Here is a 20,052-nt window from a genome sequence, read left to right on the forward strand (position 1 = left end):
TTGTTATGTGTCCAAATAGCTAGGTTTCTATGGGATGGTTCCCTGGTTATTTAAAATACTAGATTCATTTCATAATCACTTGACAAGTTAATTAGCACTTTAATCTCTTTTTTGGGAAAAAAAAGAAATCTATGTTGTGGTTAGAGCTACATTATTATTAACAATGCTTTATGAAATGAGCTCATTACGCACTAGCTCGTGGCTTTTGGCAGTGATACACACTGGAGTCCTTCTCTCATGATCCTCCTAGACTTTCTCCTCTGTACATTATCTGGCTGTATTTGTGCTCCTGCATTTCCTTTATGTGGCATGCATGTAAAATGCACCCTTTGGGTTCGATATTGGTGTTCATCTCCATGACATGAATGTTAACTGGTTGCTAACTAGGCACTTGGAGAAATGGTAGTAGAGGACGAGGTCTCTCAGAACACAGTCTCCTAGGGAGGACAAGATATTTACGTCACAGAATAAACATCGTCATTATCATTCTTTGGCACTTAATCACATCCAAAGGTTATGCTCGGAAAGTAATTCAAGGGGCAGGGATAGGAAGAGGTTAACTGGGAGATGGAAGTGTGGTGAGGAAGAGCTTCCTCAAAGGGTTGATATTTGAGGTAGGTAAAAAAAAAAAAAAAAAAGTCTGCCTCAGTGGAAAAACCAAAAGGAAAGGGGGTGGGGGTCAGGAAGCAAGAATAAAGAGCAAGTAAATGTCCTGGGGTCTGGGGAAGAGAGGAGCAAGGCATGTTCTGAGAGGGCTTGGGCCCACCTGAATTTGAGCAGGGGACTCACGTTGGTGATGACAAAGGATTCAGGTAGAGAGGCAGGTAAGGGCCATCGTGCTGAGGTCCCTGAGTGCTCTAAGGAGCTGCTCTTCTCTCATAGGCTAACAGACACAGTGGGGAATCATTTCCTCATCTTGAGCAAGATGGCGGCGTTCGCAGAGTAGCCTTTTAGGAAAATTAATCTGGTATCAGAGTTCAGGATGGCTTGATGATGGGTTAGAAGAGGCTAGGAGCCTAAAACAGTATGGCTGTCTGTCAACGAAGAAAATCAACCAGAGAAAGAAAGCCAGTGAACAGACACTCTGTGGCAGGTGACAAGGAATAGGGAGACATAGAAAATAGCCAAGGTTGCCTGACCAGGTGGTGGCGCAGTGGATAGAGAGTCAGATTGGGATGCGGAGGATCCAGGTTCGAGACCCCAAGGTCGCCAGCTTGAGCGCAGGCTCATCTGGTTTGAGCGAAGCTCACTAGCTTGGACCCAAGGTCACTGGCTCGAGCAAGGGGTTACTCGGTCTGCTGTAGCCCCATGGTCAAGGCACATATGAGAAAGCAATCAATGATCAACTAAGGTGTTGCAACAAAAAACTGATAATTGATGCTTCTCATCTCTCTTTGTTCCTGTCTGTCTGACCCTATCTATCCCTCTCTCTGACTCTCTCTCTCTGTCTCTGTAAAAAAAAAAAAAAAAAAAAAAAAAAATAAATAAAAAAGAAAATAGCCAAGGTTTTTGAGCCTAAGTCATCAGATGACTGGACAAAAAGAGAGATTCCATTTGCTTAATTGATTAATCAAAACCAAGATATTTGAGCTCATGGGAGCTTCTTAATTAAGCTTTAAAAATTAAAATTATTTTCAGATGCTTCTTCCCATTGGCCTACCTAGATCTTTTTGGGTTTTTTTTTTTTTTTCTAGCTGACAGGATCCTTCCTGGCTTGCTTTGACCTCCACTTTCCTGGCCAGCACATAAGTCATGAAAGGCTTATGAGTAAGGGATAGGATAGGAAGAAAGAGAACTTGGAAAATGTGTCAATATTCATAAAAATGAATGGTATAGTCAGTTGTTAATGATGAAATGAAATATAAAAATACACGCTTCTGGTCCTCTTACAATGTTTCACATGTTATCAACAGTCTCATTAATTGGACTAATGGAGGAACTAATTAATAAAAATGTTAAATATAAAAACACAGTCTTATTTTTTTTTTAATTCAGAATATTCTGTCATACCAAAGTTGGTAAGCGCTGCCAGGGTATTATATCAAATAAAAGTCCCTAGCTATACTTTAATGGATAGTTATAAATTCTACTCAATCAAGATGTTAAGTTTTTCATATAAGCGGAAGCTTCTGAAATGCTTAAAAAATAAGTTTCTCCTCGAGATGCTAGAATTTCTCCCTGTGATGGTTACAGTATTCGTTTGCTAACCCACCGTTATTGTAGATAGTAAATCTTTGCTCGTCCCTATTCCAATTCTTAAAAATTCCAAAATAAAGGAACTTAAATTAATTAATATTTGCCAAGGGGCATTTTAAACATGTTGGACTAAAAATCAACTTTGTGGATTTTATATTACCAATTAAAAGATCAAAGGAAGTGGCAGTCACAGAACTGTGAATCTGAATCAATTAAAGTTTAGATACAAATTATGAAAACTTGATTCAGCACTTTTTATTGACTTAATGTTTAAAAAAAAAAAATCAAGCAGGCACGGAACTATCACACCTCAAAGCCCTGCTTTCAATAATCTCAAGTCTTTGGGCAGGCAGAAAATCGTTTACCTCTCTATAGAAACATAATTTATGCTTCTTCAAATGTTCTCTGTTCTAAAGGCTATCCACAATTCCCAACTAAAAAGGTAAAAGAGCTGTCTATTGTATAGCTTGTTTTTTGCTAATATTTCTCTAGTCTAAAAAGGTTGATCATGACAAAATAAATGAGCATCTCTAGTAGGTGTTTACCACTGGACCTGGGGCTGATAGAATGCAACCGTGTCACTAGCTGATGGGGATGACCTAGGCAATTCGGAACGAGTTAAGAATCAGGGTGCAGGACAGCAAAGGGTCTTTGCTGGACCTCAGTGTCCTTGACTTTGCTTCTCTTAGTCAAAAATCTTAATGTTGTTTTCAACCTTTCTGAAATGAGAATCTGTCAGCCACCCAGGCAGGTCGCGCTACTCCCCCTGCTAGTCAGAGAGACGCCGGCCTGTCCGGTGAGCGCTCTGGAGCCCAGCGCCCCTCTGTATGCGCACCCGACCTGTCCAGGCTTTGGCTTTCCCGGGAGTGGAGGGCGGGAACTACTCGCCCTGTCAGCACGCCCCGTGCTGCACGGCAGTGTCCCTGAGTCCCAGGCCCCTCGCAGATAAGCTCAGAGCCGCTCTGCCCCCAGTCTGTCGGCAGGACATGTCCAAGCCCACGGTTTCCCTCTCGGGACTTCACAACCATCCCTCTCTCTTTCTGGGGAGCCCGACGTCAAGAAGTAGCGCTTTGGCGGTGTGCGGTGGCCGCCCAGCAGGGGAATTAGTCCTGTGGGGGCTGCTTCTCTGCTCCGGGGTCATGTGCCCCTTTATGCTTGTTCTCCTGGACAAGCAGAGCTGTGCAAAGTTAGAGTTTCCATTGGCAGACATTTTTAAAACCATTGATGTTGGTCGCTTGATTTAGAAATGTCTGTCTTCAAAGAAGGAGATGCTTCTAGCTGGGAGAGAGCAAGCAGCAGCCCCACATTGGACTTGCTCTTATTCCTGACCCACTAGAATAAAGCTCATGGCAGGAAAGGCGCAGCTGGTGACTTGGATGTGTGTCCGTGGCTTTTGCACCAGGAAAGCTCCTGTCCCCGTAGCTAAAGAGTGTGCTACTGCCATTCAAGCAGGCAGCTGAAAATCCACTGTGTGTTTTTTTTTCTCAAAATGAGAGACATCCTAAAAAAGTATGCGTTTATGCATTTATCCTTATCATCACTACTTTGCATCATCAGACCAAGCAAAGTGGTAGACGTTTTAGAAAGGCTCTGAGTTGTCTCAGCACTTTCTGTTCTTTTAACAGCAGGACTAAGGATGCTAATTTGAGCTACCCAAGTTTACACCATTATTTTTTCCTCATTAAGATTTTAGGAGGCAGGTCCTGGCTGGTTGGCTCAGTGGTAGAGTGTCGGCCCAATATGTGGAAGTCCTGGGTTTGATTCCCAGTCAGGGCACACAGGAGAAGCATCATCTGCTTCTCCACCCTTCCCTTTCTCCCTTCTATCTCTCTCTTCCCCTCCCACAGCCAACAGCTCAGTTGGAGCAAGTTGGCCCTGGTCACAGAGGATGGCTCCATGGCCTCTGCCCCAGGCACTAAAATAGCTCAGTTGCTGAGCAACAGAGCAACGGCCCCAGATGGACAGAGCATTGCACCATGGGGGGCTTGCCAGGTGGATCTTGGTTGGGCCACATGTGGAAGTCTGTCTCTCTGCCTCTCCACTTCTCACTTAAGGAAAAATTAAAATTAAAAAAAATATTTTCCAAAGGCAAACTATCTTTTATCCTGTTAACAGTGAGTATTGCACTGCTACACTGAATAGTATTACAAAGCAAAAGCTGCAGTGCAATGTACAAGGAGCTGGGACAGAAACAAATACAAGAATAGCTAACGCTTTCTGAATTATGTGCTGGGCCTGTTCTAAGGATTTCACATGTATGAGTCCGCGTAACCCTCTGAGCAGCCTGTGGAATAGGGACTACCATCACCTTTGCCTACAAGGGAGCTGACACTAGATAACTGGGCCAAGGTCACACAGTTAGTGACGAAATGAGGATTCCAACCCAAGCAGTCTGATCTAGAAGTCATGCTCATAAATATACAACTGATGAGAAAATAAATGTGTGTGCGCGCGCGTGTGTGTGTGTGGCATTCACAACAAACTATGCAATGATTCATAATTCGTGAGCAGTCAGGATGCTGGGGAAGGCTGGCGGATCTCTCCAATGTCATGCCTTTGAGCACAGACGCAGCTTGATTGAGCTGCAGCTCTGCCACCAGCTGCAGGTACCAGAAAGAACAAGTCTGTCAATATCAGACTGTTTCTACAGCGAAGGGAAGAAAAAATCCTCTTTAAAGTTGTTTTGAATGTTTATATTGCTATGTGGCTTTTCACTTCATTGTGGGGTAATAAGCTACCACATTAAGGAGCACAGTATGTCTTGCTGCATTTAAAATTCAGGCGTCAACTTAGAAGAATGATCCGATAACACAGAGCATGGCAAGTTGATCCTGCAATGCAGCCCAGAAGTTCTGAAATGTCTGTGTTTCAGATGACTCGCATCTGTCTATGAGTTCCTCCTTTCCTGTTTCATGCTTTCGCCCTCCCACACTTGTTGACACACGCAAGGCCTCTTGCTCTCATCGGTCTCTGGTCCTTAAAAGTTGTTGAAGGCAGGAAAGAGGGGCTCAACACAGAAGGTGTCCAGGCCTTCAAGCTCCCAGGATTTCTCTGTGTACCGGCATCACAGCTCTGGGGCCCCGCAGGCCTCTGCAGACTCGTGTGTGGTCCGCAGTGCCCTCCACAAAGTGAGAACCGCTGGGGAAAAGAAGGCCCTGTTATTTTAATAATGGAATCTTTTTTTTTTACATTGATCTGAGACAGAGAGAGAGAGAGAGAGGCATTAACTCATTGTTCGCTTAGTTCCATTTAGTCATGCCCTTCTTGTATGTGCCCTGACCAGGGGGTCAAACCTGAGACCTCGGCATACTGAGAGGATGCTCTGTCCACTGAACCACCCGGCCAGGGCCAACAGTGGAATCTGACAGGAGTGATAAAATATGTGTATTCACCACTTCAAAGGCAGAGCAGGGAGAACCTAGCTAGTAATGAGAAAATTACTGCACCATTATTTAGGGTAAACATTTTCATATAGTTAGATTTATACCACATATTTTAGATCAGGGGTCCCCAAACCATGGCCCGCGGGCCACATGCGGCCCCCTGAGGCCATTTATCCGGCCCCCGCCGCACTTCCGGAAGGGGCACCTCTTTCATTGGTGGTCAGTGAGAGGAGCATAGTTCCCATTGAAATACTGGTCAGTTTGTTGATTTAAATTTATTTGTTTTTTATTTTAAATATTGTATTCTCATTTTGTTTTTTTACTTTAAAATAAGATATGTGCAGTGTGCATAGGGATTTGTTCATAGTTTTTTTTTATAGTCTGGCCCTCCAACAGTCTGAAGGACAGTGAACTGGCCCCCTGTGTAAAAAGTTTGGGGACCCCTGTTTTAGTCACACATAAAATAAATGGAAACAAGCATAAAACTCTTTGTGTGTGTGTGTGTGTGTGTGTGTGTATGTATGTAGGGAGAGAGAGTGAGAATCAGTAAAACCAAGGTTGCCAGCAGGAGATTTGTGGAATCTGGTTGGATTCTTGCCTGTTGACATCTTCGTGGGGGCACCAAGTCACTATAAACTCTTTTTAGAATAATTTTGCAGAAGGCAGTCTTTATTTGCACGTGGTACAAAACTGCATTAATTCTAAGAATGTGGCGCTGAGTGTTTGTAGGGAGCTGTCATAATGTGTCCATTTGTTCATAATGTTGGTTTGCTCATTTGTTACAGGTAATGGGACACAAAATATGATATATTTTCTCTACTTTATAGTTATAAAACTGAGGCACTGTATTTTAGGAACAAAGATCTGTACTGCACCATATTCATAAGAAGGTTTTAGAGCAGCCTAATGCACAAAATTTTAAAAATAAAGCTGATGGGCCCGCCACTCGGACGCACTGCGTGAAGCCACCGGCTGGGCCTGCCTGCTGTACTTGAATGACCGCAGTTTCGCATTTCACCCCACAGCTCAGGATAGACATTAAGACAGCGTCAGGTGGCTTTGCTGGATTATGCTACGTCGTTTCAGGGGCAGGTGTTTGGTGTGACTGGGTTTTGTAGGGAGAAAAACGAGACACCCTTGTGGAGAGGGGCAAATGAAATCAAAAGTATATTGGACTTTAGCAGAGAGTTTGCTAGTGACCCTACCGCTGGAGTCAACTTTGTGTCTGTCACTCAAGGGCACTTAAATGGCTTTGCATTGAACCAAAGAGAGAGAGAGAGAGAGAGAGAGAGAGAGAGAACATGCTTCTGTGTTTCAGGTTAGAAGCATATCACCTTCATTATTTTTAGGATGACCGTGTTAATAAATATTTAAACCCTCAGCCACAGGGCATAGAGATGGCTGCCAGTTCCTGTAAGCCTCTCTTTCAGGTCAATGTCGGATGACGCGCTGTTCACCGTCCAGTCTCCGGCGGCGTCCTGCCACGGACAGGCGGGTTCTCACGGTGGGGTGGGTGTTGCGTCGGCTGTGTGCGCTAGGGGGCGCTCTCCCGCGGTGCTCACGCGCGGTCCCTTCTTACAGCAGCAACCCTGCTCACCGGTACTACCTGGCCACCGACCCGGTCACGGGGGATCTGTACGTTTCGGACACGAACACCCGCAGGATCTATCGCCCCAAGTCACTCACGGGGGCAAAGGACTTGACGAAAAATGCCGACGTGGTTGCGGGGACAGGGGAGCAGTGCCTGCCGTTCGACGAAGCCAGATGTGGGGACGGAGGCAAGGCCGTGGAAGCGACACTCATGAGTCCCAAAGGTACTGACATTTTACCAGTCAGGGGATCTCTTTTTATTAAAAGGGGAGGGGGGGGGGAGAGAAAATCCCGTTAGCGCCTGATTGTGTTTAATGCTGAGTCGCACGTTTTTACCCTCCGCTGTGTTCTGAAAAGCTGTTTCACATCAAGTGTTTTTAAAAGACGTTGGGCGTGAAAGTGCTAGAATCCTGAGTTGATTTTACAGTAAATATTAGGTTCTTGGCATTTTTTTTTTATTGTCGCACCCTTTTTTTTTTTTCTCCAGCTTTTTCGAAGACTAAAGCAGCTACTTTTATGTTATTCAGGTCACATCCTGTTACATGTCAAGGAAGTGCCCAAATTCTTTCATTGTCCTGGAATTCCTTTGTCAGGAATGAGTCCTGGGCCTCTTTAAAAACCGTCACTAAGCAACCTTATTAGCCCTTACCCCGTTTGCAGCTATTAAACTTTTGTTTTTATGCCATGGGGGGGGGGGTGCTTGCTGTGAGGAAATTCTGAAGGTAACGGGCTAAAATTCTATGTGATAAAGGTTTCTAGCTTTTAAACCAGTTGGGACTGACTCCTTGCTCATGTATTATGCCATTCCCTATACTGTTTTTTGGTTGAGGGCTTTCTTTCTTTATTTTCATTATCGCCAGCAACTATTATGTGAACAGGGCTGGAAAGAAAAGTATTTATTGTACTGAATTATTCATAATAGCAAATTTCATTGAAACAAGGTCAACAAAACACTAACCTTGGCTTGGGTCTCTTTTTGTTGGGATAGACTAGTTACTCTTAAGTTCAGTGTAACAGAATTTGACCTATTTCTATAATTTATAGACAACATTCTATGAACATTATAATTTTATATTTAATACGCAAGTCCCTTCCTATGTGAATCACAAACAAAATGGGACTTCTTACAACGTGGGTTATTCCTTTATTACATTTTACGTTTATTTATATTGTAAATGCCTGTGTTGGCATTTTTTTTCTAATATGTTTGCAACCTACAGTGCTACCTGCTACCTATCGTCCATGTTATACCTGGGGTCAAAGAGTGAGTTTAGTGATGGGCCTAAAAGTTTAATCAAAGTAATCATTTTTTGAAACTTGTAACATTTCTCTTGGATCAAGGAATGGCAATTGATAAGAATGGATTAATCTACTTTGTTGATGGAACCATGATTAGAAAAGTTGATCAAAACGGGATCATCTCGACTCTCCTGGGCTCTAATGATCTGACTTCAGCCAGACCTTTAACCTGTGACACGAGCATGCATATCAGCCAGGTAAACTATTAAGCTCACGTATTTGTTTTTCTTCTTAAGTGACCTGATTTACTGTGTCAGTAGACGGTGATGGCACCATATTAAACCACATATATCGTGTGGCAGTGGTTGTGACAAAGATGTTCCATTTAAATGTATCTCAGCAACTAATAAGATATTATTTTCTTCTGTAGTTCTACACTTGACTAATTCAGTGAGATTCAGAACAGTTATCACTAAGAAATGCTGAGCATTTGTAATGAAATACCAGGAAAGTAGCAGCAGGCAGATATTCCAAAAAGAACAAAACCACTTAAATCTCTAATCTTTTGATTGCATGAGCTCCTTGGGTTGTAGCAAGAACCCACTGTGATTAATGCCAAGAAACTTATATTTAGAATTAGGAACTTTACTGTTGGCCTCATTGAAAACACAATAGAACGTGAATGTATTTGTAACATAGAAAGCCGTGACATTTGGTGGTTATTACTGCTCAAAGGGACAAAGTATTCATATCTCACTGATATCTATTAACTCACTAGAAGTTCATTAGCTATTTGGCTGGAACTTGCAAATCTTTTAATAAGCTTCACTTTTGAATAAAAGGCTGTCCCCTGCATTTGTTTTCACTCAAAAATGTTCCGGTTTATTTTACTGCACCTATTCAAGAAACAATTTTAAAACAGTTTATCAAATTAAGGGTAATTTCCCCAAATGGTCTAATTTACTCTCCTGGCATTAACTGCAGTGCAGTAACTGACTAACCCGACCGTTTCTTTTTTATCAAGGTGCGCCTGGAATGGCCCACTGACCTAGCCATTAACCCTATGGACAACTCCATCTATGTGCTGGATAACAACGTCGTTCTGCAGATCACCGAGAACCGTCAAGTGCGCATCGCTGCCGGCCGGCCCATGCACTGCCAGGTGCCAGGGGTGGAGTACTCCGTGGGGAAGCACGCGGTGCAGACCACCCTGGAGTCTGCCACGGCCATCGCGGTATCCTACAGCGGGGTCCTGTACATTACGGAAACTGACGAAAAGAAAATTAACCGAATCAGGCAGGTCACAACAGATGGGGAGATCTCCTTGGTTGCTGGAATACCTTCCGAGTGTGACTGCAAAAACGATGCCAACTGCGACTGTTATCAGAGCGGCGATGGCTATGCCAAAGATGCCAAGCTTAGCGCCCCGTCGTCCCTCGCGGCTTCTCCGGATGGCACCCTGTATATTGCAGACCTAGGCAACATTCGCATTCGGGCCGTGTCCAAGAATAAGCCTTTACTGAACTCGATGAACTTCTACGAGGTTGCCTCTCCAACGGATCAAGAGCTCTACATCTTTGACATCAATGGCACTCACCAGTACACCGTAAGTCTGGTGACTGGTGACTACCTGTACAACTTTAGCTACAGCAACGACAATGACATTACCGCGGTGACGGACAGCAACGGCAACACCCTGAGAATTAGACGGGACCCAAATCGGATGCCGGTTCGGGTGGTGTCTCCAGATAACCAAGTGATATGGTTGACCATCGGAACAAACGGCTGTTTGAAAAGCATGACCGCTCAAGGACTGGAACTGGTCCTGTTTACCTACCACGGCAACAGTGGCCTGCTGGCCACCAAGAGCGATGAGACCGGATGGACCACGTTCTTTGAGTAAGTACCTCAGAGTTCCACGCTGATGGTGGAATACTGTGATCTAAGCTCAAACGATAATAATCGAATCGTAAAGGGATCCAGGTTTGAGGAGGCCTAGAGCATCTGTAATTCTGTCTCCTTTTTTCTGGGGGAAAAAAAAATGAACATAATGAGACTCAGGGCCCGGGGAGGAACCCATGAAAGTGAGAAGCCCTGATGCCCGAGTGTGTCAGCGCCGTGGTGCAGCTGCCTCTGCCGGAGGCGGAGCGGACTCCTTCACGCAGCCCTCCTGTGTTAGCAGCGTCCCTTTCGAGAACAGGCTGCAGCTTCCGTTTCAGGCATAAACCCTCTGGGGATACAGTTGCCCTTGTGATAAGGCCAACTATTTTGAAACCAGTCACTAAGTTTAAAAACATTTTTCAGTGAACTTACCTGATCATTACATCAATGCTCTAAATATTACTCTTTTTCTTTTATTTTCTCAAAGTTGACATGCAATATTATATTCATTTCACTGGTACAACACAGTAATTAGACATTTATATCACTTAGGAAGTGGTCATCCTGAGAATTCTAGTTCCCATCTGACGCCGTACATGGTTATTATATTATTGACTCTATCCGCTGTGCTGTACTTTACAGCCATGTGCTTATTTTTATAACGTCCAGTCAGTCCTCCTTACTCCCTTTCCGTTTTTCACTCAGCCCTCCAATCCCCTTCCAGTCAGGCACCGTCAGTTTGCTTTGTGTATCTGTAAGTTTGTTTCTGCTTTGTGTTTTAGATTCCACATATATAAGTGAAACCATACAGTATTTGTCTTTCTCTGCCAGACTTATTTACTTAGCATGGTACCCTCTAGGTCCATTTGTTGTTGCAAATGGCAGGACTTTGTTCTTTTTATGGCTGAGTAAGACTGCATTGTATATATGTGCCACATCTTGATCCGTGTGTCTGTCGAAGGACACTTCGGTGGCTTCCGTATCCTGTCTATTGTAAATAATGCTGCCGTGAACCTAGGATTGCATGTTCCTTTCCAAATTAGTGTTTTGAATATATTTATATATACATATTTTTGGATAAATACCCAGAAGTGTAATTGCTGGATCATATGGTGGTTCTTGTTTTATTTTCTTGGGGAACTTCTCTAGCGTTTTGCATACTGGCTGCACCAATTTACAATCCCACCAGCAGCGCGCTCCACATCCTTGCCAGCACTCGTTGATGAGTGACTTATTGACGATAGCCATTCTGACAGGTGTGAGTTTTAACTTGCATCTGCCTGATAATGAGTGGTGGTGAGCATCTTTTCCTGTCTCTGCTGGTCATCTGTATGCTCTCTTGGGAGATGTGTCTACTCTACTCAGGTCCTTTGCCCACACATGTTATTCTTCTTATCAAACAGAAGAGCTTGACTTTTTAGAATCAGTTACTGGAGAATCTAAACTACACTTAAAAGAACCTCACCACCAAATGCAAATCAGCAATAGCTGGTCGCTCTGAAAATGTATGAGAAAGCATGATCGTCCAGTCAGGGGATTCCACTAACGGTGCAGGATAGTGGTCCAGGCATTGGGCTATTTGAACAGTCATATTTTGAAACGAAAGGCAGCCATTGTACGTGTATAGGCCTAAGTACTTGGAGTGAATGCATGTGTTAAATCATCTCGATTACTTGTGTTCACTACACAAAGCGCAAGGGGGAAATTAGATCTACGGAGATGGCATGTTGACAAATGCAGAGTAGTCCTCGACATAAATACTGAGTTCCTCAGTGTGATTTTTATAATGATATGCCAAAGCAATACTGTTTTCCGTAGGAGCACACCTCTAAAATTACAGTAAAAGTCGGTAGGAAAAAAATGACCCAGTATACAAATATTTCTCGTACCACTTTTCCGGAGTGGATCTTACACATAAAGCATCGTCTTCCTGTAGCTTGAATCACTTTTCTTTTTTGACATATTCCCTTTTAAGAAAATGAATGTTACCCAGCAGCATGATTTTGTCAGAGGGACAAACCTTTCAACTGAATTGCATTAAAATTTTAGGATCGCAATAGGAAAGGAATAAATTGGAAGTTAATGGAAAGCACTTCTTTGCCCCATTTTCAAAGTGATCGTAGGCTATATTGCCAAAAAGGAAAAAAAAAAAAAAAAGAGTGCAGAAAAAGTGTGGCCATCAGATGAGACTGGGCAGGAGGGCATCTCTGATCATAAGATCTTCAGGCAAAGATGGCGTCATGGGGAGGGTTTCACTTTAGGGGAGAGTAGAGGGAACGTAGAGAAATAAGTTGGGGGCACCGTCTAGGGCCCCAGCGCTGCTCTGGGGGCCATTTTTGAATGTGTCCTTGTTTGTTCCCCAAACTTGACACTCACAGAAATTTATCGTGTGGATTACATCTGATGCAAGAACTTCCTACAGCACATACAGCAGCTCACTTACGTCCTGCCTTTTCTTACTGATAGCACACAAAGACCCGTTTCTCTAGAGACAAGCCGTCCCCCAGAACTTGGGGCTCGGTCGGGAATCAGCACAGAGGCTCAGGCAGAGGCTGAGCTGACGAGCCTGCCAGTCTTATGAACATAGTGAGCAAGCATTGTGCTAAAGAATGGAAGTTTCTAATTAAGTCACAATCCTAGTTCCACTAATACAGATGAATGACACATCATAAAGTATATCTATTAGGTTTTTACCTATAGGAAAAGTTACAGGATAGGCAACTATTTCAAGAAAAGCATTTTAAAATAGTTGAGCAAATCTGAACCTCATAATTATACATATGTGTTTACAATACCGTGTTTTAACAAACCAGCACTTCAAGAATAGCTTTTCCAATAAAATGAACAGAAATATTGCTTTTTAAAAGCAGTGTTGTTTTGGTTTTTTTTACAGAAATGACTAAAGAATAGCTAAGAAACATTTATGCATCTCACAAAACTGTGTATGGCAACGAGACAGAAAAACAAAATAGAGCACTTAATCAAATTCAGAATCATCTCGCCAGAATGACGGATGATCGCTTGTCTTCCTTGTGTACGCGCTTGTACTTGGGGCTCTGAGCGAGCAGGGGCCACCTCTGCTCGGAGCGACAGCTCCTGAAACATTCCAGAGCGCACAAAAGAAGGGAGGGGCGTGACGTCATCAGGCAGTGCTGCTCCGCCGTCTATCTGTTCTGACAGCGGCACATTTTTCTCCTGAGCCTGAGGTAGTTGATGGGTGGACTCAGCCCCTGTCTCTACCTTCCAGAACCTTGACGACGAGACTTTGTGCTTCTTATGTGCTCACGGGGACGTGGGAGTGGATCTGAGGTCCAGCAGAGGCCATGGGGACTCGAAATCCCTGTCGGACTCCCTCAGTATTTACAGGCTCCCCGAGGGCTCGTACTTCACCTGTAATAGTTCCCTCCGAGCTCTTCTGTAGCATTACACGTCCCATTTGGACTGTAAGGGCACCTGATAATTTCATAAAGAAGAGATTTGAGGGTTTTGACTGTGGTCACAGAGTTTTTACCAAAACCACAAGAAGACTGTGAAAAGAAACACCATTCCCAATTGAAAACACCTGTTTTCTATGCCTTTTCATGACACCAGTCCCTAGAGCTGATACCCACCTGCTCTGTACTCACCTTTCTGCACAAATGCCTTGTAAAGAGAAATTAAACTTCTCAGCCCGAATTCCCATTTGTACGTGTCCAGCTTCCTAGCTAGCCTGGTGCCTAAAAAGCCTTGAGATTACAGCTTGACAGGGTTAGAAACAGATGGAAGAAGCCACAGAATCAACAGATTTGCCCGCTGATGATAGTCGCTATAGTTCCTACCGAAGAAATTAGAAAAGAGAACTAGCTCCAATTACTCGCCTCACAGATTTTAGTTTTCTGAGTGCAAACTTGACTTACTGTCGGCATGTCACCGTGCAGAATGAAATTTGAAAGTGTTTTATGAAATGCAAACTATTTCATTATCTTTCTGGCTCCCAAAACTTTTGGAATGTTGTATTGTGTATAGAACTCTCACAATAGCTCTGTTGAATGCAGGAGAAGAGGAATAAACCAAAGTTGTAGACAGGTAAATTTTTTTTTATATAGAGAAGAGTCTGATAAAACCTGTAGCTGGTTCTTGCCAAGGTTCTATGGAAAGAGTACCACAAAAACACTTGTTTGCCTTCTGAAATAGTTCCGACTCTCCGTACCAGGAGTTAACTAACGCTGAACACATTAACTCCTCCACTTCTGTTGTTGATCTTTAAAGAGATTCACCTGATATTACCTGCTTACTCTCTTTGACTTTATAAAATAAGGACTTCCTCAGTTGGTTTTATTATTAAAAGTATTAGCAAAAATATGAATTTATATTCTTAAGACTTTCTTCTGAAATGTTGGTGTTAAGGAGAAAACATCTTTGGTGCAAATGTAGTTGAAGTACATCATTGTGCCTCTCATCAGAGAGGGTTGTTCTAGGAAGAGAAAACCTGATTCCTAACCTGAGAATCTCGTCAGTCACCAATAAAAGGGGCAGGTGTGTGACTATTCAGGGACCACGCGTTGGAAAGCCCAGGAGCCTACATTTCATTTTCTTCTAGGCAGCAGTTCCTCTGTGTGTCCTTGTAATGATTATGTCCCTGTTGTGACTAGTTAGAGCAGCGGCCGGTGTGCTTGGACATGCGGCTGGATGGTTTGCCGGGGCGACTACAGTAGGCAGCGGATGATGTAATGCAGTAGGTATTGTGCTCAGGAGGTAGCAGCTGGTTTATGACTCAGCTTTGAAATCTCTGAGTTTGACGAATAGGTTTCAGTAACTGCATAATTATTCATCACTGATGGGATAAGCCTCCTTGTCTAAGACTTCCTCTTCCATTGACTTGCTGGTCAGTAGACAGGACATTCAGCTAGCTGACGGGGCCCCTTGTGTGGCGACAACTGGGACGAGCCTGGTTCCTCCTTCACTTAGTATTAGGGACTGGTTCACACTGCTCTTCATTACCGCTTAAAAGTGATTATCACACGTTAAAATTCCTCAGCTAGAGCAATCCCAGGGAAACCCAAAAGACCTCATCTGCTAAAAATTTATTATTTACAAAGTTCATACCCAAAGTGAAACCACAGCTCTTCCACTTGAACACACACAAAAGCAAGTCCAGTGTCTTGAATTGGGCAACAGAATAAATTATTTAATAGTAAATGCCGTTTCACAGTTCTCTGCCTGCTTGCCCCCTGGAAATACAGACTGTGTAGGCGTATTAGAGGCTCTCCTGTCTGGTTAAAGACGGCAGCGTGGAGAAAAGCCACGCATTCGGGCTGATACGTGTGCGCGCACCTCGCGGTAGGTGGCAGCTCTTCTATCCTGGGGCCTGGAATATGTGGAGCTTTTATATTTGTGGTGCTGATCCTGGGATCTTGTGTGAGCTAGAGTCAAATTTGAGTTTCAGCTTTTATACATTTAGGGGAGGTCTCTAACTTCTCATTTGGGTGCTTTATTGTCCCTCCGTCAAGCTCAGCAATTTCAGAGTGAGCTTCTGAGACATTTCTTTGTCATCAGTTCACTCCAGGCCCGGGGCAAGCCCATGACTCCCACCGACAATCAGAGACGGGCTCTCCGAGGGGGAGAGCACAGCACAGGGAGGAGGAGCTCCGCTATTCAGACGGTGTACAGACGCGCAGATAATTTGGGAAACTCAATGACAGTTACTCCAGATTAGACAGATGTGTCCGTTCCCCCTGACACTGCATCGTGTCCAGATAGCCTGACATTGGTGCTGCGTTGCGTGTGTGTTAGTGTGGTGGCATCTGATGTTAGCAGAAGTGTGTAGAGGCATCTTCCACAGGACAGAACTGAGGGCAGAACCTCCCACCCTCCAGCCTCAAACACTGAAACCACGTGTCACTGTTCTTGCTGCCCGGACCTTCAGAACGACCCATTTATTCCTACTCATCTAGAGACGCTGCTCAGTCCCCTCTGTTACTTTCCCTTTCCTTTCCCTTGCTGTCTTTGTGGAAGAAAACATTTAGGATATTAAGAAGGGTCCTTTTTTTTTCTTTTTTTTTTTTTTTTAAGAAGGGTCCTTAAGAGCCCTGGCCAGTTGGCTCAGTGGTAGAGCGTCGGCCTGGCATGCAGGAGTCCCGGGTTTGATTCCCGGCCAGGGCACACAGGAGAGGCGCCCATCTGCTTCTCCACCCCTCCCCCTCTCTTTCCTCTCTGTCTCTCTCTTCCCCTCCTGCAGCCAAGGCTCCATTGGAGCAAACTTGGCCCGGGCACTGAGGATGGCTCCATGGCCTCTGCCTCAGGCGCTAGAATGGCTCTGGTTGCAACAGAGCAACGCTCCAGATGGGCAGAGCATTACCCCCTGGTGGGCATGCCGGGTGGATCCCAGTCAGGCGCATGCAGGAGTCTGTCTGACTGCCTCCTCGTTTCCAACTTTAGAAAAATACAAAAAAAAGGGGGGGTCCTTAAGAGCAAATCCCTTAAAATCTTGCGAAATGCTATGCTTGATTTACATTTTTTGCTATTTCATGTAACTGTTTAATAATTTGGCCTTAAATTTTTAAACAGAATGTGTATTCCCAGGCACAGCAGTTGAAAGGTGATGTGTACGCAGTTGATTACAGTGGCTGGTGGTACATTTCAGGTATAAGTCTGTGAATGGCTAAGGCAGTACTTTTATTAATACTTGCCTTAAGCCAATTGTCTGCCACAGTCCTGTTTTAAGAAATATTTAGTTCTGTCCAGGTGTTGAAGCAGAAAGGGAAAAGGGAATATTGTATGTTATTCAGATTATTCAGAAAAAAAATCCAGAATAAATAAGAACAGATTCATCAGATTTTCTCAGTACATAAGAAGATACAAAATTTCTTCAACAGTCTTTGTATAATTTGCAGGGTATCAATAGTTGCAGGACTACATGAACTCTTCCTCTGTGCATCGTTCAGCACGCTGACGTTCTAGGTGTGAGAAATTGCTCCATAATGGTTCGAGAGTGACTAAACGCCGTTTCCAGAAGTGTTGAACTCCTTCTCTAATGATGTTGCTATCTGAGTTAGACGGGTGATTGGGTAGCCTCATGTCTCGGTATCCCAGCAACTTCCCTTCCACGCTATCTGGTGATCCAACCTAAGACTGAGTGACACGCGCCAGCCATTGTAAAAGATTGTTTGATAACAGGGCAAGAAATTTGCACATTGACAACCAGTGAAAAGGGACTATTTATTTCTTCCTTAACAATCACAGAATCAAAGATGGGCAGTGGGTGTTTTCCAGAGATGGTCAGCATCTCTGGCTGGTCGTTTCTGTAATATCTAAAGAAAAGCAACTTCAGACCCTGGCTGGTTGGCTCAGCAGTGGAGTGTCAGCCAGGTGTGTGAAGGTCCCAGGTTCGAGTCCTGGTCAGGGCACATAGCTTCAGAAAGAAGCGCCCACCTACTTCTACCCCCTTCCCCCTCTCTTTTCTCTCTGTCTCTCTCTTTCCCTCCCATAACCAAGGCTCCATTGGAGCAAAGTTGGCCCGGGCACTGAAGACGGCTCTGCTCCATGGCCTATGCCTCAGGTGCTAGAATGGCTCCGGTCGCAATGGAGCAATGTCCCAGATGGGCAGAGCATCATCCCCTAGTGGATATCCTGGGTAGATCCTGGTCGGGGGCATGCGGAAGTCTGTCCGCCTCCCTGCTTCTAACTTTGGAAAAATACAAAAAAGAAAAGAAAAGCAACTTCAGCCCTCACACCTGGCTCCCCTAACTCCTTAGCCCAGGCACAGCCAACATATGGCCTGCGGGCCGGATCCGGCCCACATTATGAGTTTATGCGGCCCACGATTAAATTTTTAATATTCTCCGCTACTTTAAAATCTCAGCTACTCAGAAGTGGAAGCATCTTTGATTATTGGAAATTGAGATATTTAAAAAGATAGTGATACGCGGAAAAGAATTCCACGTGTGACTAATCTAGGGTTAACTTCCAATAATTGGTTGAATGGATTCGTGATACTTCTTTATTTTTTAAAAAAAATTCCATTATAAAGATTTACAACTTTTGTACTCATCTGTATTCGATATGAACTGTTTGACATTTAGCAGCAATATGAAACCCACATACTTTTAGGCGGAGTTTGCCAGTGTGCACCCAAGGTCAAATAATTCGTTATTTTTGTGGTCAAGTGGCATTATAGCATAGACAATAGCTGCAGTTGATAACTGAAAACGTGTCCGGGCTGTTTGTAAAACGAAATACAGTGATACCTTGAGATATGAACAGACCAACATACGAATTTTTTAAGATACGAGCTGCAACTCAGTCCATATTTTTGTTCGAGATCCGAGTGAAATTCCAAGATACAAATCGTGATTCGGGAAGCTGCCGCTAGTTGGCACATTGGCACACGGGTCCACTATCGGCAGTTTGATATACGAGTTGACTGACTTATGAGCCTGGTTGCAGAACGAATTAAATTCGTATCTCAAGGTACCACTGTAATTGTTTTATTTGCGATATAACCCCTTCAAGCTCATTCTATTAATTAAATATTGTATCGATTGATTGCGATACAGTTTGGATATTTATACGGTATGTAATTGTATTTTTATTAAAATAATGTATATTAAAATTTTTTTCACTCACATTTATTCATAAACAAATTACATAATAAAATTTTGATTACTTAAATGAATCATTTTTGTATTTAACATTTTTTAATTTTAATATTTCATTCGGCCCGTGAAAAAAGTTTTCTTTCTAATTTGGCCCAGGGGCAAAAACTGTTGGCCACGCCTGCCTTAGTCCTTTGCCTATACTCCAGGGCCCTGGAATGGTTGCGGAGGCCTGGAGGCTGCACACGGACCTAATGTGGACTGTTCTTCTCTGAGCTGTCCCCTGGGTTGGGGGAGGCTATCTGTGAAGGAGACAAGATGACTGGGGCACCATCCCCGCTGTTCACATCGCCCCCTTCCTCACCTCACTGTGCCTCCTGGTCTCTCCGCTCCCACGCCTCCTAACCACACCCTCACACACTTCACACACACTTCCCGGACCTCACTTCTCCCAAAGTTTGGTAAATCTCTAGTTCTTGACGTAAGATTCCCCCCCCCCCAAAAAAAAACAACTTCTGACAAATAATGATGTGAAGAAACACAATGTTGTAACTCTGGCTAAAAACTAGGCTTTGTTTCCTTTAAATCTATTTTAAAATTTTAAATGTTATCTAAGATTCTTTTTTAATCTCCGGGCCTCATAATGAAAATCAGTTTTAAGAGAAAAAAAAAGAAGGCTGATAAAACTTGTAGTTTATCTAAAGGAATAGTTAATTAATGTACGTGTTTAATGAATATTATATATGTCAGGCATGAGCTAGCAGGAACACTTGTTCTGTTTCAACTGTAGAAGGGAAGGAACCAGATTCTAAGAAAGGCACGCAGAAGCCTTCCCTGAAATGAGAAGAAAGTTTCTTGCTCACTGATGACGTTCTGGCGGATACAGTGGCTGAAGGAAGATTACGAAAACGTCGTAGTCTGGAGGACTGAGTGTCGGAGTGCATCGACAGCTCCGACAGAAACCAAGAAAGAGTCAGGAAGTCAGGATGACGACATCTTACACCTTTCAGACCCGAAGGCACAAGGTTATTCCGTGATTATTCATTATCCAGGGCCAGCGAGACAGCCGTACTCTGCATCTCATGTCCACATCTGCACATACACGGTCAAGGCAAGAGTAGTTCTTCCATGCCTTCCACATTTAATAAAAATTTCTGGAGGTTTCTTAAACTTAATTTTTAAAGGGTACT

General features: G+C 43.7%; 1 protein-coding gene across 8 annotated transcripts in view; it reads left to right on the top strand.

Annotated features, from left to right (window-relative positions):
- The window catches only part of TENM3 (teneurin transmembrane protein 3), a 621,635-nt gene that overhangs the window by 571,608 nt on the left and 29,975 nt on the right, over positions 1-20,052 (top strand). For all 8 annotated transcript variants that reach the window (XM_066237373.1, XM_066237376.1, XM_066237374.1 and 5 more), the window contains 3 exons: positions 7,161-7,393; positions 8,511-8,665; positions 9,433-10,307. In XM_066237373.1, coding sequence (XP_066093470.1) covers positions 7,161-7,393; positions 8,511-8,665; positions 9,433-10,307 — 1,263 coding nt within the window. The remainder of the gene's footprint in view (positions 1-7,160; positions 7,394-8,510; positions 8,666-9,432; positions 10,308-20,052) is intronic.

This window comes from Saccopteryx bilineata, chromosome 6 (assembly GCF_036850765.1).
Source record: "Saccopteryx bilineata isolate mSacBil1 chromosome 6, mSacBil1_pri_phased_curated, whole genome shotgun sequence".
Classification (NCBI taxonomy): domain Eukaryota; kingdom Metazoa; phylum Chordata; class Mammalia; order Chiroptera; family Emballonuridae; genus Saccopteryx; species Saccopteryx bilineata.